General features: G+C 38.3%; 2 protein-coding genes across 4 annotated transcripts in view; one reads left to right on the top strand and one right to left on the bottom strand.

Moving 5' to 3' along the window:
* The first annotated feature begins 4,585 nt into the window (after window positions 1-4,585).
* Window positions 4,586-25,713, top strand: part of vsig8a (V-set and immunoglobulin domain containing 8a) — a 91,453-nt gene continuing 70,325 nt past the window's right edge. For all 3 annotated transcript variants that reach the window (XM_026174319.1, XM_026174318.1, XM_026174320.1), the window contains exon 1: window positions 4,586-5,182. In XM_026174319.1, the coding sequence (XP_026030104.1) occupies window positions 5,026-5,182 (157 nt within the window). In that variant the 5' untranslated portion in view covers window positions 4,586-5,025. The remainder of the gene's footprint in view (window positions 5,183-25,713) is intronic.
* LOC113025979 (probable flavin-containing monoamine oxidase A) overlaps window positions 7,563-25,713 on the bottom strand; it is a 57,064-nt gene continuing 38,913 nt past the window's right edge. The window contains exons 10-12 of the mRNA XM_026174310.1: window positions 24,852-24,938; window positions 18,366-18,466; window positions 7,563-9,099 (exon numbers count right to left, since the gene is read on the bottom strand). Coding sequence (XP_026030095.1) covers window positions 8,754-9,099; window positions 18,366-18,466; window positions 24,852-24,938 — 534 coding nt within the window. The 3' untranslated portion in view covers window positions 7,563-8,753. The remainder of the gene's footprint in view (window positions 9,100-18,365; window positions 18,467-24,851; window positions 24,939-25,713) is intronic.

Raw genomic sequence — 25,713 nt, 5'->3', positions numbered from 1 at the left:
GTATCTGTTTTTTACTTCTTAATTTCAATCCCTACGAACACAAAACTGTTCCTGTGTGTTTGTAGAGGTGGGAATCACCATACATCCCACGATACGATATTATCACAATACTTAACGCACGATACGATATTATTGCAATTTTTTAAAAATATTTTGCGATATTCAGATTCTGTACATAAAGGTAAACTTTATCAATATTCATTTTATCTAACATCAAAGTCTCACACTCAGTCTTTCTCTCATTTCAGTCAGTTTTATTGTTGACAAACTGAACGGTTTGTATTACAGTCTAGTCCAACTTAACTGAATGCAACCATCTGGTACAATTATAGCTATTCTGAACTATGCAATTTATGAAAAATATGAAGCCCCTTCAGCAACTGAAGAATTTGAAAGTAAATTAAAACAAAATATAATTTTACATTAAATAAAAAAGTTTTAAACTTAAAATAAAACATGTTTATTGCTGCCAAAAAAAAGTTAAACACATTTGTACAGTGTCAGGATTCTTGCTCAGAAAAAGGATCGACATGCTCTGACTTCCAGTCCACAAAAACTTTTTTTGTAACAAAATATCAATTTCTGCTGTCCCTGTATCGACACATTATTAGCAAATAAAATATCACGATACTACACAGTATCGATTTTTCCCCCACCCCTAGTAGTTTGCCACACAATGTCTGCTAGCTAAAGGTATAACTGCTTAATTTCCCAGGGAGACAAAAAAAAGAAAAAGAATTAACTTCACTCACAAATGAAAGAAGATGTAAGAAAGAAAGGACAGGAGAATAAGAAGAGAATTTTTTGTCAAAGGTAGGTGCTCAGTGACATTCATTAAATTTGAAAATTAAATCTTACATTTAATGTTCTAATTCATTCTAGGGGTTTGGAGATCAGCCTTGATAGCTCATGAAATATCTGGTTATGTCTTATTGAATTCAGTTCAAATCACAAAAAGCAATGTATCTCAGCAGGCAATGTAGGGAAGAGTGAACAGACCTTTGTTTTTGTTTTTTTACTTTTAAATCTTTTGATTGGTTTGTTTCTGCCTGTGTTCTAAATAATACATGTTCATGGCGTGCAAATTCATTAGAATTTAACTTAAAGTTTGTATTCTGTTATATTAATATTGGTTTTATTATCATGTTAATATGAAAGATGAGGATTTAGTTAAATTTGTAAAAAATAAAAATTTTAAATTAAATTAAAATTTAAAACTAAATTATAAATAGGTGCCAGAACAGCTACTTTTTACTTTTATGGATTGAATCAATTTCACAGCCTTCTTTACTTACTACTTATTAGTTGATACTTTACTTAAAATTTAGTTCATTCATCTCAAGGCATATTGTAAGGTAAAGACACTATAGTAATGTAAAGAAAACCCCAATAATGAGACAATGATTATGAGCAAGCACTTGGCAACAGTGGTTAGGAAAAACTCCCTTTTAACAGGAAGGAACCTCTGGCACCACATGGGGGTGGGGCAGACATCTGCCATAATTAAATTGGGTTGAGGGCAAAAGAAGAGAGCAGAGGAGACAAAAATCCAAAATCCTGTATACATAGAGGGTGAAAAGAGGTAAGTATCACAGAAATTTTCAGTTTAACAGGGAACCAATGAACAGTATGGGAGAAATGTCTCTTTCTCCCTGCAGCATTTGGGATCAGTTGAAGTATTTGTTGAACTTTTAGAGCAACCTGACAGTAATAAATACAGTAGTCCAGCCTAGAAGTATTAAATGCATAAACGAATTTTTCAGTATCACTCTGATTAAGAATTTTTTTCTAATTATAGAAATATTGCGCAAATGCAAGAAAGCAGTCCTACATATTTGTTTATCAAGCACACTGAGACACATATTATGGTAAAAAAAAAAAAAAAAGCATTAAATATCTCTCATAGTGTCATGGGAGGCCAAGGTAAAGCTATCCAGTGTAAGTATCTGGTATGTTTCTAAGAATTTTAGGGAAGCATTAGGGCCTTGATGTCTTTAAGATATTCCTCTAGTACTTAGAGCCCCGAGAGCAGCCATTTGGCTGTAGGGACTTAGTTTCATTTGGCTGTAGTGCTTAGAACATGCATACAGCATGTTCTAAGCACAAAAATCAAAACAAATGTCATCCATAGTCTTCACTTATGTTGTTTCTGTATTTTGATGAATTCTGAATCCTGACTGAGACTCTTCAAATAAACCAACCCTCTGCACCTAATCATTTGGCCTTTTTAGAACTAGTTTTCAAGGATTTTAGACATAAAAGGAAGATGGGAATAGGGATTGACCTATAATTACCTGTAACAGCTGAGATTGATCATATTTAAGATAAAAGTATTAATTAATGGTATGAATTCTTTGACCAGTATTGTAGGAATGGGGTCTAATAGACCCCATGGTTTGGAGTATTTAGATCAGATTGGCTGGAACCTCCACTGGTACTTAAATAATTAAGCTAGTCACCATAAGCAGCACAAGCAAACTCCAGAGATAGATCTGTTATTCACTTTGGTAATCCATGACCCTTAACCTTAAATAACTGCAACCTGAAGAACTGTTTTAAACAAAGACAAAAGGCCAATATGATAATTCAGTTTGTAGGACATATTCTTAACAAAAAAAGAAGTAAAATGATTACAAAAAAACATACAAAAGGGGGGGAGATGTATCACTACTTTGTATAAGTTCACACTTGAAGACTCAACTGAAGATTACAGTAACAGAAAAAAAAAAATCCAATGGTGACATCTAGCACATTTTTAAAGCCAACAGAGATTTTTGTTTTAATTCTCACATTCAATACCTGATATTATGTCCCACCACTGTGCAATGTCACCCAGGGGATTTATACAATTGATTATCTGCTAAAGTGTGCAGGTTTAAGAGAGCTGGGTATTTTCCACATAGCAATGATGTTCCCAAACACACTGGGATCAATGAGATGTATCTCCTGAGGGAAAGATATTAAGCATAAATGCAGCCAAAGATCGAATCCTATGAATGAGAGAGAGCATAATTGTGGAGCTGCTCCTACTTCCTATTTTATGAGTTAGGCTAAAAGAATTTCATGTATTTGAGATGAAAAAATGGACTGAGTGGATACTATGAAGAGACAGCCTCGGTCAGTCTTTGACACACCAGACTAAAGAGTATTAGAAATAAGAACCAAGACAAAACCACACTACTGTGCAAACCTTTGAGCTACCACACCAATCATTTCTTCATATTTCGCTGACACATGAGCAAACGTACATGGAAATAAAGCATATGTCAAAACAGAGCTTGTGCAACTCTAAAAACATTGAAAGCCCATGTTCTATATGCCTTCCTTTATTCGTCTCTGTTAGAGAAGAGCATTGTTAGAATTTTTCTAAATAGTCTTCAGGAACAAATACTCTGAGTTTCTTAAAAGACAACGTTCTTCTCTCGCTGTTGTCTGCTCTTGGTTCTGTTCAGTGTCAAGATGAACAAAGATTGCTTCAAGAATGTTAAGGCATGAGCTCTGCAGAGCCCAATTCATAGTTTTCCATTATGTTTTTTTTTTTTTCATGGATAGCGTAATGCCTTTTTGCTTTTTTGAATGACAAATGAAATGGGCTGGAAATGCTCTTTTTTCTCTCAGCAAAACGTGCTTTTCTTCTTCTTTTTTTTTTTTTTTTTTTTGCTTTAACTAGTTTAAAATGCTTGTTAAAAAAAAGCCAAATGACTATAACAAATAAATATCCCCTCAAAAACTGTAACTATCTACTTTACCATTTAATTTGGCATTCTGTCTTTTTCTTTAGGGTTGTAGGGACCCTATCTCACACACTTAGATAAGTGGTAATCTGTTTTTCACAAGCCACACATGAATGCAAATGAATATGTTGCTGTTATATGTTTTTGCCTCACATTATTTTCACACATTTCTCAAAGCAGCTTGAGACCACTCCCTACTGAATCACCCACCAACATATATAATAAAGTAAAGAATATTATTTATAGGTACCCTTACATCATGTCAATATGGTCCAAAATCTCGATTTTCAACACATTACTTAATCTAATCTGAGAAGAATTAACAAAAGGGCTCCAACTTGGTACTAGCAAAGTGTCCAATACCTAACAAAGTGATAAGTGCGTATATTAATTTAACTTGCTATCACCTTACTAACGATAGTTTTAAAGTATCAAGTTGTGGTGAAACCTACATTTTACATCGTTTTGAAACATTTCTCATCATTTGTAAATTATTACAAAATCTCTCTTGTAGCTGAAAAGGTGCTAATTGGTATTGAACTTGATGTACCTTCTTAAGTTGTTGTTTATATTTGCAAAACAGAAGGAAACTGAAACTGAAACAGTACGACGATGACTGCTTTGTGATTTCTCTGAGTGAACAACTACAGTACGGTATCCATCCATTTTTAATTTTTTTTTTACTTCTGTATATATTTATATGAGAATTAAATTAAATTGTATTGAATAAAAGGAGAAAGTAATACATCTTCATGCGTGGGACTTACATGTACCTAAGGATAGAACGTTGGATTTGTTAATGGGATTTCCCCAACAGGTGAAAATTAATGTGACAGGAAGTGAGTGGATGGGGCGCTTTAGTTTTCAAGCCGGCTGACTGAGACGACGGACTTGTAAAATTGTTTTCCTGTGACACAAAGTCTGTGCCAAATACAAAGGCATTCTCTGTAGCACATGAAGGAGGAGCTGGGACCCAGGCTGGAGCAAAAAAGGGAAAGAAAACCAACCATTTGTAATCGCGACATCTGTCAGTTCAAGCTAAAAGCTAAACAATGTTTTCTTTAGCGACAGGTGTTCCTTCACTCTCTCGTGCTGCTTTACGTCGAGCTCTGTCAACTCTCCGATGATGATGGCCTCAGTTATAATCAAGTCATTTTGAAGATTATGCCCTTGTTAAAGACAGGGGTGGGATCTGTAGATTTCATTATGAGGACAGATGGTAGCAAACGCTGTTCACCCTAATGCAGCATTCAAAGATCTCTTTCCTCGACTTCCACATAAGAAATAAGTTATGATTCAGTCTCACAGTGAACATGGTTTAATTCACAGAAGGCCAAGTTACTGCAGCTGGCCTTCGAGAGAACTTACCGCAAGTGCACTAATGAGTGGAGAGATGCTATCTTCACACGGCTTAACTGAGACTTTGTCCGCCTTCAGCTATTTCAAGGGTGAGTGAAGCTTATTTTTACCCGTTGGCATTATTGTGCTTCTGTTCTTCTGCGGCTTAATTTGTATATGGCTCACAAACACGGCGCTTTCTTGTTTAGTCCATGCTGTCACTGTCCGTGGTGCTAAATGCGCAGGCAGTGAGTGTTTTTATTTCTGTGCTTTGTCAGTATCTAATTTCCTCGTGTATTCATGAATGACAATTCATTCCGAATCCCCTTGAATGCTTGGCAGCACGGTCACTTCTTTTGGTCTAGTTGCCTGGGTTGCTGTCTATACACCCAGTTGCTATTGCAGTCTTTTTATGACTCCTAGTACAAATCTGCCTGTATATGCGACAGAAACTTTAGGTTGCTGGTTGTGTTTCAGCTGTGACTGGTTTAAGTGAAACTCGGAACAACTGTCTCTGTTGATCTTTTGCAAGCTAGCAAAGACAAATAGCAAGGGATGGCACCAGACTGCCTCTCGGTGATCAGTGGGTGTTAGGAGATACTCATCAGGGGAGAAAGTGGGACTGATAAAAATCCTGTCAATCAAATATGTGCAATCAAGTGATAACGATTAAACAACTCTGTCTTGTAAGATTCTATTGCATGATTTATGTAAACAGTTATGTATAAAATAAATAGTAAAGTAAACCGATGTGATGACAATGTTTTGAAGGCTGCTTACCAGATTTCACACATCAGTTATAGTGCTACCACATGTCAGAGAAAAAGAAAAGTATATATCCAGGTAGCTCCAGATGGAAGTTGCTGAAGAATTCAAGTTGAAGAAATGAGCACTCCTGCTAGGGCTCTTTTACCAGTCTCCATTTTTATTTGTTTATTTTCTCAAGGCTCGTGAATTGATGATCCTTTGGCTGCTTTTAACATAAATGTATCTCTGACCAAATTGAGTTGGATTGTGAGCACCAGAGTTTGATGCACAAGCTGCATATATTTTGATCCTTTCTTTTTTTGAACCCTTCACCATGAGTCATTGTCAGACTCTGAGGATTGAAATGTGCAATTGGCACAGCATATTTCTTATTGCTGGTTTAAGGCGGAACATAAATATCAATGTCAAAGTCAGATGTGCTATATGCCCATCATTTTCCTCCAGACTTTTTCTCTCTTCAAAGAAAAAACAAAAACAAAGTTGGATGTTGGTATTGGGTACAAATTGGCGCTAGAAAATCATCTTGTATACATTACATTCTAAAGCGAACTGGCCTCTCACTTTGAAGTGAGTAAATTACAGCTGCTAAAGCAGCTGCATAAATGACTCATCAAGTTTTAAAAGGGCCTCAAAAATCATGATGTTTGTTGAATACGGAAAGTCTTCTCTGACAAATGGCAGTAGAGGCCACGAGGAAGTCCTTGCAAGCATTAACTCAGTGGCTCTTAATAGGATATTTGCATAACAACAATAGAAAAGACAGGATAAACATAGTTGCCGGCATTGTATCAACTAATTGCTCACGTGATGAATGCATCCTTTCTTCCAGTTTTGAATGATTGCATTAATGTTACACTTCTGTTCACAAGCCACTGCGTGTCTAAATAAATAATAATGACATCTATTTAAACTAGCTGAGTTCTGGTTTAGTCCTGTGAAAAGCGTTGTTTATGGCTACACACCCTGATTACACTGCACTGGAAAGTATGAATTTTTAAAGTTGGTGCTATTGCCCAAAGGCAAACACCATGGCAAGTGATTTGACAGGTGTTTAGAGGCTACAGTAATTACAGGAACATTACTTAGAGACTTTGCTAGAAATGTTATTTTGTTGTTTTTTTCTTTGATATTGGATTAAAAAAAACACTCCACAGTGCAAAATCTCAAGAGATAGTAAAAAATGCTGAAATTTGTTTTGGGTTTTTAGTTGATGTACCACAATATCATGGCTTCAGTCTTCAGTCATTTTTAAAAAATACAAAGCATTTATACTTCTAATGAACTATGGCATTATTATCAGTGATGACTAGGTTTTTGCATCCATGCTTCTACACTTGTTAAACTTTAACATGGACACTGTATGCTGATGCTTGTTTTAAAAATCTGAGCCATTTTTGAGGCTCATGTTTCACTTATGTTGCACATGTTCATTCAACACAATAGTTTGGCCAACTATTTTCTACTTAGTACTCATGATATCCCAATGGGAATGGGGATGGGAATGCATTTATCATTAAAATCAAGACCTGGATTTCAACTAATGATGTAAAAAATAGCAACCGACGAGGCAAGCTGCCATTCTCCCAGATGGTACATTACTGCATGTGTGCCTTGAGCTGGCAATGGCATATATCATAATAAGGTACCTCTGAGAGCAATGAGGAGTTCTAAAATAGTACAATCCACTATACGTATTACAGACGACTCATAGAAAAATGTACATAAGCATCTTTTTGCATTTTATACTGAATTTATTCAGAACTTACTTACACGAGAACCATTGCACTGATTTCAGCTCATTTGACTCTCAACAAAAAATGGGTCAGTAATCAAATGCTACAAATAATCAAACATGTTCAGAAATGTTAGGACACTGGCCTTGATTCAGCCTGGGCTGGCTTAAGTGAAACCAGGGAGAACAAGCAGTTGATTCAGTGCAAGCTAGTGATAACAAAGACAAATGGAAAGCCATGGCGCCAACGGAGTCACAGACTACCGTACAGTGATTAGTGGGCATTTGAGATTCTCTCTAGAGGAGACATTGGAAGTGACAAAAATCCTTTCAATCGACTGTGCAATCAAGTGATAGCGATTAAATCACCTTCTCTTGGATATGTCCATTGTGTGACTGGTTCATCCATCTTGCGCTCGTTCATCTTTTGATGGTTTTGTGAGTCAAAAAACATGCTTGTGGAATAGCTTCAAACCTTTCATCCAGATGTTATGGCTTTGTGTGAGACCTCAAAAGGCATACACTGTAAAGGCTTGATTTTCTCATGACAAACTGGTTTTAACTGCAGTGCCGACCTTTTTTCCCCTCCTATTTATATAAATAGTTTCTTTTGAGTTTTCTTAGCTATTTTTCCCAAAGGCTCTACCACATATATCTGTATTCACCAGTCACTTCATTAGTTACATCTTGCAAGCAAAAGTAGAGTACATGTAAAGGTCCTGCATTCTGGTCCTAATGTCATAAGCACAACCTTATGACTTTAGGGGGGGCATTTGGTTGTTGTTGTTTTTGTAGTCACTGCTAGTGAAAATAATTTAGATTCCAGCAAAACCTGTAGCTTTTTACCCGTCAGCCATAAAAGGCTGATGGGGTTTTGCTGTCACCTTGCCCGGCTGGCAGACGGGCACTGTGGAAGCTTGTTAATGCAATAACTCGAGAAGGAGACCATTCAAATTGATACCCCAGGTGCAACTACTAAAAACCTTGAATGGAGTTCCAATTTCAGTGGTCTGACCTCAAGATCAGAGGTCTGAGGTCAAGTTTTTTGAAAATCTTGTGAAAACTTTTTGAAATTGATATCATTGGTTGCTGCCAATATATCCTTCATCTTGTTTTAAATTTATTTATTTTATTTATTGCTTTTGTTTAAATGTACTCTTGGTTTACAGGGTTTTTTGTTATCACAGCAGAAGGTTGTGCTTGATTGGTGAAAAGGCATTTGTGAAGTACTCTTTGATCTTTAATACTGTATTTTGATGCTGAGCCAGCAGAAGAATGGCTCCTATTGTCAGTGTTGCTATAACCACAGATTTGCTTGTAGGCAGGTACATGAGTTTGGATGATGGTCTTTGCTTAGAAGCACTCTTGACATTTTGAATGCGCTGCAATTCTTCCTGCTCCTCTGTGGTCAGAGTCATGTGGGACACTTCAGCCAGCACCTCCAGAGCAGCTCTCTGACCAGCTTGCACCGCTCCGTCCATGTATCCACACCACTGGGTGGCTGTCTCTGTTCCTGCCCAATGTATCCTGTAAATCAAGAAATTTAGTGATTCATATATGAATACACACAAAGTTCAGTGTTCCCTTGCCCTTGTCAATACATGATAGTAATGTATTTATGATGTCTTAAGAAATAATAATACATATGATGGTGTTGACTGATAAGATTTCCTCTCACAAACAGATACAATTTAAGATTCACCCATAAAACAAATCTCTCCTGGCTTAGATGGTCTATGTCTCTGTGCACTGAAATCTCCCACTAACAAATTAGATTAGGTCTGTTCAACGCTGTAGGGCTTGCTGCCTGGAAAAGCACAGTAACGATGTTGCTCCTCATCCACCTCTTCTGCTCCATGTAATGACAATACGGCCAAGAATGTCTTATAAATCTTACAAATTACTGCCCATGGTATCCAGCTTTATTGTCAACATCAGTCCACATCATGTGCTTCAGATCTGAACACATTGCTGTCAAAGTAAGCTTCAGTCAGACTGTGCAGACTGCAGGGCTATGTCACTGGTAAGAGTCTATCATTGTGGGTTTCTCAAAAGAAGTGCTGTGTTGTTGTTGAGCTAATGAAAGAAATCTGGAAAACAAACGCTGGTCATAGACTATAGAGATACCATGGCAATGCATGTAGCTGCTTTCATCTGGTGATCCCAAAGACACAGTAGACAAAAGCTCTGTTAAATAGGGGTGGGTTTGGATTATCGATTTATCGATTAAAATCGATTTTAGCTTGAATAAAGCAATATCGATTCATTAAGATCCTGAATTGATTTTTAAATATACATGTATTTTGTCAGAAATCCCAGAATCTCAGGTTAAACCTCACAAAACTATTTAAACAAACAGCTAGACAGCAAATGACAGAAGGTAAATGGATTGTGCAAAAACACATAAGCACAAAGCACAAATCTGACGCATCAGAATCAGTGAGACGTCGGTTTTCTCACACCGTCGCGGCTGAAAGCAGACAGCTCAAAGATTCTGATGCATCGGATCTGCGCTTTGTGTTTACGTCTTATTTTGCACTAGATTCTGAAGCTGCAGGTTTCATCACTCTCCAACCAAAATTCACTGAACCAGCAGCAAAAGAAGATCCAAACTAAGCTTCACATTTCGCTTCCCATAAACATCGTCATGAATTCCCTCCTACTTTTGCTGTTTTGCTTCCCCCACAATAAAATCACACTTTGTAGGGCTCTCTCTCCCTCTCTGTGTACTTTAAGAACAGTTTCCCATCTTAAAATCTCCATTTTCTGCATTATTCGCTTGCTTTTTACCCACTAGTCTACCGTTGGTGTACAACGCTGTCAGCCGCTGTTTTTTTTGTTTTTTGTTTTTTTTAATGACTTCTGACAAGGAAGCCTCACTTCTGCTGTTCAATACCGAAGAAATGTAAACTTTTTAAAATTATGACAAACTGCAAAATGCTTAGCTGTGTCTCTAATAAAACCTCCGTAACTTTGCTCTGCTTCACTTCAGCAGCATCAGGTAATGTTCATATGCTGATTGATGGTCTTCTTCTGTTTTTGTTCTACTACAGAATATTTTTAAGGCTATCTACTATAAAAAGCCAGGCCAGGAAAATCTCCGTCATGTTTTTCTGTGTTTTATCCTCAGTTACTTTGACACAAAGGCACCTGCTGTGATTCTTACACCTCTGATGCAGTCTCACAAGTGTCAGTACTGGTAAATATAATATTTCTGACTGTCTGAGGCAAAATTTCCCCAATTTGAATCGAATCGAAATCGTGGATCGAATCGAATCGGGACCTTGTGAATCGGAATCGAACTGATTCTAGAAATCAGTGACGATACCCAAACCTACAGTGCATGCATTACTGTCCCTTATCATCAGCTACATTATGCAAAGAGGCCACTATCCACCCTCTGCTGTTGATACAGGTTAGCTATTTTTTTCAAAGATCCAATCAAATAGCTATAGAAGCGAGAGGTAGGATAGTATTGAAGAACTGTCTGGAAGGTCTGGAAAACCAAACATGAGCTCCTAAACAAGCATAATAACACGTAACGTTTCCTGACCTGATCCTGTAATTGAGATTCTGCAGAAACTAAACATGCAATGCAGATTGGGATGGGTGTCATGGCTTGGTGCTTTTGGATGATAGTCTATCTGTGCTTAGCCGAGTCAATTGTTTCTATTTTTTCGAGAGGTAATTTTTGTCATTTTTTTGTACACTGAACTGAATTGTGCACCTCCTTGAGAATTTATTTCAGTAAATAATTACCTCTAAAGGGTGCTTACTGCATTGGCTGATTCAAATTAGCAGTTGGAGTTGGGCCATTTTATACACACTGTTGTTTTTCACCAGAAGAGGTAGTGACAAAATGACTATTAGGGCATCTACAGTCATTTCTGTCTGCTTGGTTCTTAATTGCAACAACAATTTTTAGTCGTAATTACGATCAACAACTGCACACTGATCATTTGATACCAGTTAGGATCAGAAATATATGGGGCAATCAAACTTTCAGAATTTTGCCTCTGCATATCTTTACAGTAGATTTTAGCTCATAGAATCAAAATGTGACTGAAGTGCAGGCTTTCAGAGGGGTTTAACAAAAGCATTGCATTAGTTGTTTGGGAATTACAGCTATATAATGTCTACTACTTTTTCAGAGGTACAAAAGTAATTGGACAATGACTGTTTCGAATAACTGGGTGAAAATCCAGTAAAGTCAAAGACTGTCTAGAACCCATCGGGATCACCAAATGCTGTGTTTCCGTCCTTGTTATTCCCTGTCAGGCCTTTACTGTAGCTGTCTTTGGTTTCTGCTTGTTTGTGGGCATCTCTGACTTCAGTTTTGTCTTTGATATGTGGAAAACATGCTGTGTCAGATTGAGATCAGGTTTTTGACTTGGTTGTTGGTTGTACTATGCTTTGGGTCATTATCTGAGCACAGCGGAGAGTAGCTGTCAACACATCAAATTTCATCCTTCTACTTCTGTCAGCAGTTAAAACGTCAATAAATACTAGTGCCAGTGGCTGCCTTCCTGTTCTTGACTGTAACCAGTTTGTACCTTGTTGCAAACTCTCTGTGTTTATATTTATGAAGGTCTCTCTTGGTAATACAGGTTGACAAAGTCAAGCAAGAGTTCTCAATGTGGCTAAATTTTGTAAAGGCATTTTTACTAACCAAGGAAATTATTCTGCATTTTAGTCATCGTCGGTGAGCAAACAAAAGTAAGTTCAACACTAATTAATTATTCTTGAAATAACAAAGGACCAGGCCTTGTCGTGCTGTGAAATTCCTTTTCAGTCAATTGTATATTTTTTTAAGTGCTTTAACATGTTGGACTATTTACAAAACTGGCTCTAATTATGCAATATTTGTATTAAACTCCTTAAATTAAAAGTAAAAAAAGCTTGCACTTGAATCACGCCCTGATTGAGTTAAAATCCACTGTGGAGTTGTACAGAGGCAAAACTATAAAAACTGTGTCATTGTCCAAATATTTATGGACGTATCTGTAAATTATCCACCTGTTTGCGGATATATAGGTAGCAACTGGACATATCCCTTAACCTCATTGCCTCCCTGTGTCTGTTGACTATGTATTTTTTGCCAGCAGTCTCTTTGATGTTTGCGTTTGCACACCTTACGCAGATGATGGTTAATTTGATTTTTTTTTTAACACAACGCTCAGTCTTACTGGAATCTAACACCAATAAAATGTAGGATCATTTTTGCTTTCACTGGACAAATCCCCTTTTGAGGATGGCATGTTTTAGAGATTTGTAGCTTTTTATTCACAGCTTTCTACACTATAGGTACTTCAACATACTATTAGATATGATGAGGGTTTTTTATGTGGATGATTTTTTTTCTTTGGGATATAATATGTTTTTGTACCACGTTTTGGTGACCTGATGGAGTCACTCACAGCCTCTCCAGGTTAAAGAGAGACAATCTTCCGGGTGGTTCAAGTGCCCTACAGCAAGTAAGAGTGCCAGTCCATTATGTAGTAACTGTTGTCCTATTGTTTTATATTATCTATGAAAAAAAAAAAACTATTTGCCTCCTCAGTGGGAGTGAATCTGAATGACCTGCGGTCAGAGGTGGGTTATCTAAGGTTTCATATGGCAACCATGCATTTAATTTGGTACATATGATTGGTTCTTTTGTTCTCATACAATTTTTTTTTCTTTGTTTGTGGCTACCCACAAAAAGGGAAAAACCATATGCCACAATAAGACGTATAAACCAATCACGTTGGTTAAAAATGATGCCAGTCTAACTCAGTTTTGATACTTAGAAGCTATTGCTTACACCACCACAATGATTGTGTGCAGTTACATGTTTTAGGCCATCAATTGCATTTTAATACTGAATTAAATTAAATAAATAAATTTATCGAGTTATGTATGTATTAACTTACTAAGGGGCATGCAGTTTTTTCCCTTGGATAATGAAACAGAAAACTTGCATTTACCTGAGTTACCTTTATCTAATATTAAAATCTGTTTGATCTAAAGCTTGTAAATGTGACAAATATGCAAAAAAAATAAAAATAAAATAGGAATAATGATACAGGAGCATGGTAGTTACCTCCTTGCATGTGATAACTGTGTTAGAGGAAATCAAGCCAGTTGAAGTTATGAGTTTAATGTGTGTGAATAATGGGTGTGCTGATTTAAACCCCCCCCCCCCGGCTTTTTAAAATTTGTTCATTTGCACTGGGTTCCACATTATTGGCCTTTGCACACACTTTATGAACCGCTGATCTAGACTACTTTAATTATGTTTGTCCAGTTCAACATAACCTCATCTAACTGGTTTTAAGGTTCTTCTGAAACTACAGCAGCCACCAATTTTCACTGATCAATGCAACTGAGAAGGGCTTCACCTCAGCTGACCTACTGGCAAATATGCTTGATGAATTTCTGTTGTCTGAGCAATAGTGTTTGATGTCTTTGCAACAAACAGTCTTTACTCTCTATTCACACTATGGCTATTTGTGGATTTCATGGGCTATGTCGATGAAATCCACAAATAGATGTGAACACTGAATTGAACAACTAAAATACCATTCAGCAAAGGTGCTAAAAGAATAGAGCGTAATCAGGAGTAAACAGAGGGTCAATGTGTGGCAAAGCTGCAGTGTGAATGTACACTCAACAAAAATATAAACGCAACACCTTTGTTACTGCTCCCATTCCCCATGGGATGGACGTAGAGACCTAAAATTCATTCCAGATACACAATATAACCATCCCTCCCAAACAGTGGTCACAAATCAGTCCAAATGTGTGGTAGTGGGCACATCTGCTATATTGAGATAATCCATCCCACCTCACAGGTGTGCCACATCAGGATGCTGATCTGACATCATGAGTAGTGCACAGGTGTACCTCAGACTGCCCACAACAAAAGGCCACCCTGGAATGTGCAGTTTTGTCTCACAGCAAAATGCCACAGATGCCACAAGCAATGAGGGAGCGTGCAATTGGCATGCTGACAGCAGGAATGTCAACCAGATCTGTCGCCCGTGCATTGAATGTTGATTTCTCAACCATAAGCCGTCTCCACAGGCGTTTCAGAGAATATGGCAGCACATCCAACCGGCCTCACAACCGCAGACCTCGTGTAACCACACCAGCCCAGGACCTCCACATCCAGCAGGTTCACCTCCAAGATCGTCTGAGACCAGCCACCCAGACAGCTGCTGGAACAATTGGTTTGCACAACCAAACAATTTCTGCAAAAACTGTCAGAAACCGTCTCAGGGATGCTCAACTGCATGCCCGTCGTCCTCATCGGGGTCTTGACCTGACTCCAGCTCGTCGCCGTAACAGACTTGTGTGGGCAAATGCTCACATTCGATGGCGTCTGGCACGTTGGAGAGGTGTGCGCTTCACAGATGAATCATGGTTCACATTGTTCAGGGCAGATGGCAGCTGAGAATGTCCCAGTTCTTGCATGGCCAGCATACTCACCGGACATGTCACCCATTGAGCATGTTCGGGATGTGCTTGACCGGCGTATACGACAGCGTGTACCAGTTCCCACGAATATCCAACAACCTCGCACAGCCATTGAAGTGGAGTGGACCAACATTCCACAGGCCACAATTGACAATCTGATAGACTCCATGCGACGATGTGTTGCACTGCATGAGGCAAATGGTGGTCACACCAGATACTGACCGGTTCTGGGTCCCCAGACCCCCAATAGCGTAAAAAACTGCACATTCCAGGGTGGCCTTTTGTTGTGGGCAGTCTGAGGTACACCTGTGCACTATTCATGATGTCAGATCAGCATCCTGATGTGGCACACCTGTGAGGTGGGATGGATTATCTCAATATGGCAGATGTGCCCACTACCACACATTTGGACTGATTTGTGACCACTGTTTGGGAGGGATGGTTATATTGTGTATCTGGAATGAATTTTAGGTCTCTACGTCCATCCCATGGGGAATGGGAGCAGTAACAAAGGTGTTGCGTTTATATTTTTGTTGAGTGTAATAAGGATTTTGACTGTTTAGTCCAGCCCAATAGGCAACTTCAACAACAGCAGAATTTCTAAGACTTTAAGACCCAAGTCTGAGATGTCAGAGAGCTTGGTAATGAGCTGGTAATGCTGAGTCTGTCTCTCACAACACGCAACTGCCTAAGCTTAGAGGTAAAGTTTAGCTTTCCAGAATGTATGTTTGGAAGTACCAGACATCACCTCAACTATAGGATAATTGACTGCAGCATATGATTACACACTTGCTTGAGGGGTACTCTGTAATGGATTTATGCAGCAGTGATTCATATCATTGAGATATAGGATACATGATAATGAAAAAGGAAAGCAATATATCCAGTAAGAATAAAAAAAAAAAAAAATCAAACATGCAGAAGTGGTGGAGAGGGAAATCAATCAACTCGGCCATTACAGTGGCATGCATAGCAGGTGGCAGTAAACAGTATAATGAGCCGCAGCATTATGATGAAAAGAACGAGAGCTTGTCAAATTAAAACGTCTGCATTTTGGCCCTGATTGAACTTGATTGGTGTCTTGTTTAAATGGGTGATTAAATGATAAGAAGTAAGTGAAACCGTTCAGCTGACAGCCGTCATAACTGTAGCGCTCTTTCAAAATAAAGGAAATGTTTTGTGAGCTTAAATGTGTGTGGGATGTAAAAGTAGTGGTATAAAAGTCAGTCATATAACACAGGTGCGGCTGGATATATGCACAAGTATAACATTTATACAGTCTCTAAAACTGGGAATGATGAAGTCAACTAGGATTTTAAAATTGATACCAACTAAAGCAACTAATCGTCTCAGACAAGTTTGAACCCCGGGTGACCTTGGCCTCAATGTCATGGTCAAAGTTGAAGTTTTCTAAAAATCTTGTGACCACAATAAATCGAGAACAAGGTGACGTGGGTTTTTAAATTCATCCCATACATGCAGTCGCCTGTGTGAGTTCGAAACCTTTGATCTTGAGATCAACTTTTCTGAAAACACTCCTGAGGCTGAGGGGTAGAACTGGTGGCCAGTATCTTTTTTTTTTTTTTTTTTCTCAGCCATTTAAAGTGGGGGTGCCTTGCATGTTTTCAGCACTCCTACTGTGCAGTGTTTCCTAGTCATATATCAGTGTTCCTTGATTATGGCAAAATCAAGATTCAGAAATTCAGAAGGATAAGTTTTGCTTAAAGAATGTATTTGTTTTCAAAGAAAATGTAATTTATTGTAAACCATGTAAATACATAAAGAATCAGTAATGAAGTGGTTCCCCTGAAGGTTTGCTTGTGGAAAATCTGTCATGACTTAATTTTCCTTTGCATTATTTTAGCTTGAGCTAACCACCTGTAAACAGTAAGAAAGTTCAGGCCTTAACTACTGGAACAGGGACTCATACTGGTATTTTAGAATGAGGCTGCTGCTGTTAAGACAGACTTAGATGGGACTCACAGACTAATCATGAACTGACTGAATAGATGCAGACTTTAACATAGATCCGATGGAGAGTGATAGCTCTGTAAGTTGTTAGAATTCAGTGATACAATGATGCAAGCCCCGGGAATTATATTAAACATATAATCAAATTAGTGTAAACCAAGCAAGCTACTTTTAGTTGCTCCTTTTTCACAAAGGGGCACAACAGTGCTTGTTTTGGATTTGACATATTATCCTCCCTTGGTAAAAAACAGAGATCTTTTGTTTAAACTACGTATTTATATTTATACTAAAGAATTAATCTTTCTTTAAACAAAATGCTAACTTGGTGTAAAACCTACTGAGGTCAGTTTATTCATATGTCTTGGTTTTTCCTCACACCTCACATACCCTGTTCTCTGCTCTCAAACATCCTCCATGCTGTCTATTCAAGCGTATTATTAACCTAGAATAATTAGTCAGTGTGTGAAGTGTAAAAATCACATTGTCAGTATAAAGATACAGACCATGTCAAATCCCATAATGGGACACTAGCTAAATTTTTTGCACTGGTAAATACATTACCTTGGAAGCACCAGCAGCATTTTTGTCCACCAGTCTTGGGTTTGTCTTCATTACATGTGCTAGATTTGTGTCAAGGTTACAGTATGCCCTTGAGAATCAATTTCCTATATGGGGTAGGGATGTGGCTGAGAGCTACCATCACCTTTCTGCTGTTTCAGTCACGTTATGTAATGAGCTTCCTCTGCTCCCCACGGACTTGATGTCATTATGGAAATGCATTACCTGGATCCCCCCCCCCCCATCTCTCTCGCTCTCTCTCGCGCTCTTTCGCTCTCGCGCTCTCTCGCTCTCTCGCTCTCGCGCTCTCTCGCTCTCTCGCTCTCTCTCTTGCTCTCTCTCGTTTTTCAGCTTTGTGCATCTCTGAAGAGGCCATTAGAAATGGATTATAGGGCATTTTCCCATGAGAACACCCCTCCTGATGACCTCTTGCCATTTCTTTAGAACTGGACTACTATGCTATGTATCATTAAAGATGTAATCACTCCCACGACTCATGTCAATGATCTGTACGCACTGGGTGCTAGTGAGTAATACCTAGTTGGCAGGGAGAATAGACCTATTTTTTGTTGTATAAAAATAGTATAAACATTCAGCAAATATTCTCAGTATCTCTCATCCTGTCACCTTCTGTACTATGTTAACATTTACAACTGTGAATTCTATAACTCCACACGTTTAGCCATTGAAAACATTAATATTAATCTTGTGTGGATACAAATACAGATGGACGATGAGTTATTTTAATGTAAGGGAGAATAAGTATTGTAATTCACTGGTATATATGCCATTAGTAAGGTGTTTACCTGCCAAAAGGCTTCCTCAGGCTAGGGTGGTAATATGTTAGCAAACCTGGTGCCATGACATTAACTGGACAGCCACCACTGTAGTCCTCCTTGGCCCAATCCTGTAGGAGAAAATGGATTTAATTATATTTTTCAGTATTGTTTCACATCACATGACTTGATTTCATAGTAGTCATAATATTTTTGACAATTTATGAGGACGTAACCATGGACCATGGAAAACACCATGGACTACTCCTTGACATTCCTGTATAGTATGCTAAATAAGCTGTTATTAGTTTAATGTTTGCAGGCTGCCTAAATCCGTAAAACTCGTATTACAATCATTCAATATTAAACATTTTAGTGTGAAAACTTAAATATATAATGATTCTCAGGCGGGGACCAAAAAGACATAATAACAGTTTTGATTATACAGAATTTGACTCTTTTTAAGCCCCAGTGAGGCCTAAAGTACAAAATGTAGCATCTAATTTTCCTTTGGAAAATGTTAACTATATTGAATTATTTGTTGAGGAAAATGTGTAATACTAATTAATACCAGTGATGGGAATAACGGCATTACAAGTAACGGCGTTACTTTTTTCAGTAACGAGTAATCTAACTAATTACTATTCCTATTGTTACAACGCCGTTACCGTTACTAACAAGAAAATGCGGTCTGTTTACTACTTTCAAAAGACGGTTGAAGTTTGTGTTCGGAGGTTTTATTGTAGATACATCCTAACTTGAAGATCTGTTTGATGTTTGGTAGAGCTTCCTACCCTTTGTATGGTTTCACTGTGTTATCTTTGGTAAACCATACATTGGGTGTGGGGGAAGACTACCCTCTTTATGACCAAGGATGTTGTTCCTGCTTTTAGGTTTTATGACCCTTTGATCAAACACACACACACACACACACACACACACACACACACACACACACACACACATTCTCACATAACACCCACACACACACACTTACATACAGTGCCTTGTCTTTGTAACCAAAGGGGGTTGCAAGGGGAGGTGTTTTGTTTACTATTGTTTGAAGTTTGTCAATAAAAGGCGGCGAGAGGAGGCCACCAGCGTGGTCATTTCAACGTGCTGGTCACAGACGAGAGGCCTCCCTTGCGCAAGAAATCGATCGAACACTGTTGCCTTGTTTTTCTTTCATGGGAATAAGTCTTGGATACAGCGGGGTCTGAGTTTAGACCCAACACCTATCGTTACAACGCCGTTACCGTTACTAACAAGAAAATGCGGTCTGTTACTACTTTTCAACAAACAGACGGTTGAAGTTGTGTTCAGCTTACCGCATCTTATATCAGTTGTACGGAAGTAGCTGTAAGTAATCTGGATGCTACAGCTTTAAGCAGCTGCGCGCTCCCGCGGACGATAATCACGATCACTTTCTAGCACAACACCTGGAGCTAAGGGGGCAAAACAATTGCATGAGTGCTGCTGTTTGACTGAGGAAGAATAAAGTAGTCGTGGTAAGCCAATCACATGACCACTTTAAGATGACAAAGCAACAAGGTGAGTCATGATAAACAATATATACACGTGTTTTTTCCTCAATAGTTTCGTCACGTTTACTGTCTAAGGACAGCGCTAGCAAGCACTCTCTGCTTATGAGCAAACAACAACAAAAAACAGAAAGTTTTAGGAGTGACGGAGAGAGAGAGAAAGAAAGACAGCAGAAAAAGAGAGAGAGCGAGTTTTGTGGTGTGAGAGATTTGTGAAGTTTAGCGTGTTTGGAGTGTGTAGTTAATGTGTTGTCTTGTGTAGTTAGTGTGTAGTGTTGTGTAGTTAATGTGTTGTCTTGTGTAGTTAGTGTGTAGTGTTGTGTAGTTAATGTGTTGTCTTGTGTAGTTAGTGTGTAGTGTTGTGTAGTTAATGTGTTGTCTTGTGTAGTTAGTGTGTAGTGTTGTGGATAGTTTTGTGCTGTTTGTCAGAACAATGAGGCGACTGCTGTCTCCAGGTAACAAACAGGAGTGATACACCTGCTGCTGTCAGACCTGCAGGTATCAGGCTGTGATGTTCTCCTTTATAGTGAACAGAAATTATTTTTTTGGAGTGGCACAAATAATTTGTGTGGCATCTTATTGATGCAAAACAGCTGATTGTTCTGTAAATAGTTTGAAATGGTTATTTAAAAAAATCAAGGTAAAAGGTAAATGGCTGCAAATAACTTTGTTGTTTGCAAAACTTGTGCATAGGATTTTAAAATTGACAATTTATATTTGCATTTAAAGTTATGAAATATGATTCATTAAACATGTTTGTGGTTGTTACAGTAAAAAATATAACTTTTTCTACTCTGATTTTATGTTTTTTGTCTGATTTTAGATCAATTGTGTTAATGCAGTCAAAATGAAAACATAACTGTAAATTCAGAAACGTGAGGTTGTGGTGAAAAGAATGATACCAAACTAGGCAAAGTAAATAGTTTTTAAAGGTAAAATGTGGAGGGAAAATCAAAAGTAGTTAAAAATGGCCAATTATACCCTGGACCCCAGAGGGTTAAACCATTTTTTTAAAAAGTAACGCAATAGTTACTTTTCAAGTAATTAATTACTTTTAGAATATTGTAACTCAGTTACTTCTCTGAAGAAGTGACTAGTAACTATAATTAATTACTTTTTCAAAGTAACTTGCCCAACACTGACTAATACTAATCATCCAACACCTTGAATCTGCACACAGGAAAACTAATCTTTCAACTTGCACCTCCTAGGATGTCATCCAGTTAAAGAAGAGTAAGGATGCCTTCATGACAACACATTTAAATAACACCTTAGAAAGGACAACTAAATATAAACATAGAAATAAAAATGTTCTCAACAAGTCCTGTGGATTATTCAGTGACTTTAAGATCGTGCCAGTGCAATCCTGCCATATATTTTCTGTCTCCGCAGCTGCTGGTGAAGTGAATAAATTATCAGCCTTGTATCTGGCCTGTATTCCTTTACAGGCCATAAATGAATGTGCTACGTCATGTAATACAGCTGAGCTATTTGGTTTATGTTTGACACATTTTTAGGATGATAGGCAGATTAAAATTAAAATATCTTTCAAAGTTTATTGCATGTACATTGTTGTTATGCAGGACTGTAGAAGATGTAGTATCTCGTGTGCAAAATGGGTGATTGTGCCCCATTTGGAGTCCCAGCCTAAATTCAGCATGCTTGCCTTCCAGTGACTTATTTATTCAGGTTCTGCTTATTTTGACATCATGTTTTTAAAGCAGCCACCTAAAGTCTGCCATTGAACTTTCAAAATGTGACCTTTTTTTAGTGTGTCCCTAGGGGCTGTCACAAGTCAAGAATTACCTTTTTTATGAGCCTTATTTAGAGTCACCACTATACTTTTTGATTCTATCCTGGCTTTCGTCCTCATTATTCTGGCGGCTGATGACACAGTCATGTTAATTGTTTGTGTATGTTCTTCATTGTGGTGTTTTTTGTCCGTCCGTCCATCTGTCTAGAGCAGGGGTAGGCAACCTTTCTGATGGCGAGTGCCATCTAAAATTTCCTCAGAAGTCAGTGTGCCACATGATTGCATTAGCAATGAATTTAATAACGCTCTATATGAACAGTTACACACTATATAGAACCACTTTATAGAATTATATTTGTTCGCAGATGTTGGCAGCTATCAGTAAATAGTTATCAGCTATTTTGAAACAAAAAAAGACTTTTTATCCATAACAGTAAATGAACTGTACAACAGAAAATACAAATGCTATTTATGGTCTCCTCACAAGAATGATAAGAAAAATAAACTAAGCCAATATGGCATGTCTGTTAATACAGAGACACAGGTCTCCAAGTGTCCAGCATTCAGATGGCTGCCTGAGGACACTCATGTGAGAGAAAATCTGATCACACAGATATGTAGAGCCAAATACTGTCAATAAGGCCTCTGCAATGTTCTGAAGACAGTTAAACTTGTCAGGTAGTGATGTCCAGCAGGTGAAAATGAAAGCTCCATGAACACGCACAGCTGTGGATTCTAGCTGCTTCGATGTTGCATTAACTGGCATTAACCCAGCCAGTTAATGCGAGACAAACCCAGCTGCTCATTAAAGCTTTCTGGTTTGATCAGAAAAGAAAACATTGGTCCATACACCTGAAAGTCCCAAAAATGCATTGTGTCTCGAGTCTACGGATGTATCCGTGTATTTCCGTGGTGCTGATGCTGTGCTGAGCGGAAAGCTCCTGAAGCTTTTGAAGTGTCGGAATGTGGAAAGCTAACAACGTCCCTCTCACCGGTAGGTGAGTTAGTAAGTAAGTTATTTTTTTTTAGCCAATTACAAGTTGAATCTGGTAGTTGGGGCTGTTAGCTAAGATATCGTCAACTAATGTGTCTATGCGAGCTGATTTGCAATGTGCACCGCTGGCCCGGCCATTTATTTTTTACCCTCTCAGATTAATTCACTGCGTGTCGTGCCCAGGGCTGGACTGGGACAAAAAAACAGCCCAGGCATTTTGACTAAAGACCGGCCCACCAGGTATTAAAGCCATAAAGCCTTTGAATGAAAACAAACGCTGTCTTGTTGGTATATGTATGATTTCTATACATTTTACATAAGATGAAAACTTTGGTTGTAAGCTTCAGATAATTATTTAAGAACAGCCAGACATTTTAAATGAGAATGAGAAAGTATTTCTTTGTGCCCCCCTTTCCCTGTTAATGCCCTACCTGCCCCCCTGGCAAAACTTTGCTAGACCCGCCCCTGCACAGTTACCAGCTGTCAGCTACTTAGAAAATGATATTGGTGTTATTTGTCTCTCAGAAACAGTTCATAACTTCCCTTCAACTCATCCATGTCACCTAAAAGGTAAACCTGTTTCTCCATCACCTGTTCAGCTCTGATGATTCAGTAAGGACATCTCCTGGTTTCATCTTCATGTTTCCCTCTCACCACATATCCAAACCGATATCATGACCAGCAGCTTTTACAGCTGTGGCTCCAGCAAACATCAGCTGATACTAGAAATTAATATTAAATAAATTCTAACAACAGCTGATCAAGCTTAAACGTGCTGCTGTTGTTTAGCGCGACATCCGGCGGTTTCCTCTTTCTGGCGCAAAGTGGGCGATAAACAAACAAGAGAGCCGATCAGCTGATCATTGATCAGTTTCATGATTGAAGTAGCAACAGGAGAGAATGGGAGGAGAAGAAGAGGCAGCTGTGCAGCGTAACGACAGAATAACTCCACCTTTGTGTCTTTTTCCATCCTAGCTGAAGTCCGGGACAAACTGTGTTCCTTCTCAGCTCAACACGAAACACGTAATATTTTCTCTGAATGTGGGACGATTCCGTCTTTTTACGGGGCGGTTGGCAACTCTACTAACTAACCTTATGAATAAAACAAAGTTCACTATCAGTAACATAGTAGCACCCACCCAGCTGTATAGAAACTCCGTCATGCTAGCTAGTACGCAGTACGAGTTATTGTAACTGACTCTAAAAAAACAGAACAACGAAAATAAACTCCACCTAAACTTGGTTCATATCTGACCCACATAGACTGCAGGTCATAACTTCTTACCTGAAGTTCAGTTCACCTGACACTCGGACCGCCCCGTCTCGGGTCTCTCCTCCTCCTGCCTCCCCTCTCCCTCATCCACCTGCCAGCCTCCACCACTTGTTAATTTTACTGAATCTGTGGAAGCTCCGCCATAGCCACCACCAAACAACTGAGTTATTTTTACACACCGGCCAGCATCTGGCCAATCCACAAGCTTTCATTGTTTATACCGTTACAAAAAAAAACAAAAAAAAAAAATCATCGGGCCACCGATGGCTAGTCCAGCTATGGTCGTGCCATCAGTTAACCCTTCGCATGCCAAGTGTGGCACGCGTGCCTAGGGTTGTCGAGCCCTGGTCTAGATTGATAGAGATATGGTGTTCTAAAGTAAATCAAAGCTAAGATAGCACTAGCCATAAGATAATTTGCCTATTATGGTGGTATTGCCATCAACTTAAGTGTAATCCACTGGTTTTTCATTTCCTAAGGTGCTGGGAGTTCAGGTTTCTTGTATTTGCTCATGCAGTCAATAAAAGAGCAAACCATGCTGTGCTTGTGCCTGAGATGTTTTAAAAGCGGAGTAATCAGAAGCAGTACTATCAGGAAAATAAGAATAACAGAATGCAGCAGCTACTCATTTGGAATTTAAAAAGGCAGGTCTGTTAACAGAACTTGTCCACTTTCCACACTAGAAAGGGATGCAAATTTGGAGGGTTTTAGACACAATTTATGGTTTGTGGAAATGATTCTAGACTCACTGTGAAACCCCAGTGAAGTCTAAAATAACTTTTAATTTAAGCATTTTTTCCCCCTAATATAATACAAAAACTCTATACCTTAAGAATACAAACCAGAAAACTGCAAAGTGAGTGAGAGAGATGGGATCCATTTTGGCACTGTACAAAACCACCTTAAACTAAAAATATCGTTTTATTTCACCAGACATTTGGCACTTAGCACTTACTTTTTCTTCATAATGCATGAAAGATGCAGCCTCAGGACCTAGATATTTGACCAGACTGGAAAGCACAGCGTTTTTCCTTTCTCCAACCTGTAAACAGAAAACAGAAACAGAAATGTGTGTTGTAACTTGGCACTTTCTCTAACTCAAGACTGTAACAACATGCTTTGTGCTAAAGTATGAATGTATTGTCTAGAAATCACCAAGTTGGACAAAAGAAGTAAAGAATTTGTGCAACTCATTCTCACAGTTGTATTAGCACACATGATGAGCAGCTGAGGCCTGGTAACAAAAGGAGATCCAATAACTTAAACTCTGATTGTGTTATAGAGATTCTAGGAAAATAATTAAAGCCAAACACATCATGTTTTTGAGTGTTTCTGAAAGTGATCTATTACAGTAAATGTATGTAAATCAAACACAGATGATTTCCTACAAATGTTTTTATTTGTAGTTTTTTTTATGTTTCCTAATAAAATAATAAATAATACATTATTTTTTGTGTGTCACAACAGTCACGGATTTGTCTTTTACACTCTGACCGACTCTTCTAACATCAGCCTGTCATTCTGTTTGAGTTTCTCTGTAAAACCAAACAAGAATGGCCTCCTATTACATAAAACATGAGCTGAGCAATAATATTTATAATTCAGGAACGTTGTAGTTAATTCTAATTTATTTATTTATATTTATTTATTTATAAAGACTTGAGTTCAACGAAGGTGAATGAAGTGTCAAGTTAATTTTGGAGTCATCCCATTTGCTCCAATAAACGGTAAAGTTTACACTATTTTTTTGTGCGATCTTCAATCTCTTGTATTTCTGCATTGGGAATGTTGGCATACTACAAAAAAACAGGCAAAGA

This window comes from Astatotilapia calliptera, chromosome 7, assembly GCF_900246225.1.
Source record: "Astatotilapia calliptera chromosome 7, fAstCal1.2, whole genome shotgun sequence".
Taxonomy (NCBI): Eukaryota; Metazoa; Chordata; class Actinopteri; order Cichliformes; family Cichlidae; genus Astatotilapia; species Astatotilapia calliptera.
The sequence above is the reverse complement of the archived record's forward strand: the minus strand, read 5'-3'. Positions and strand labels throughout refer to the sequence as shown.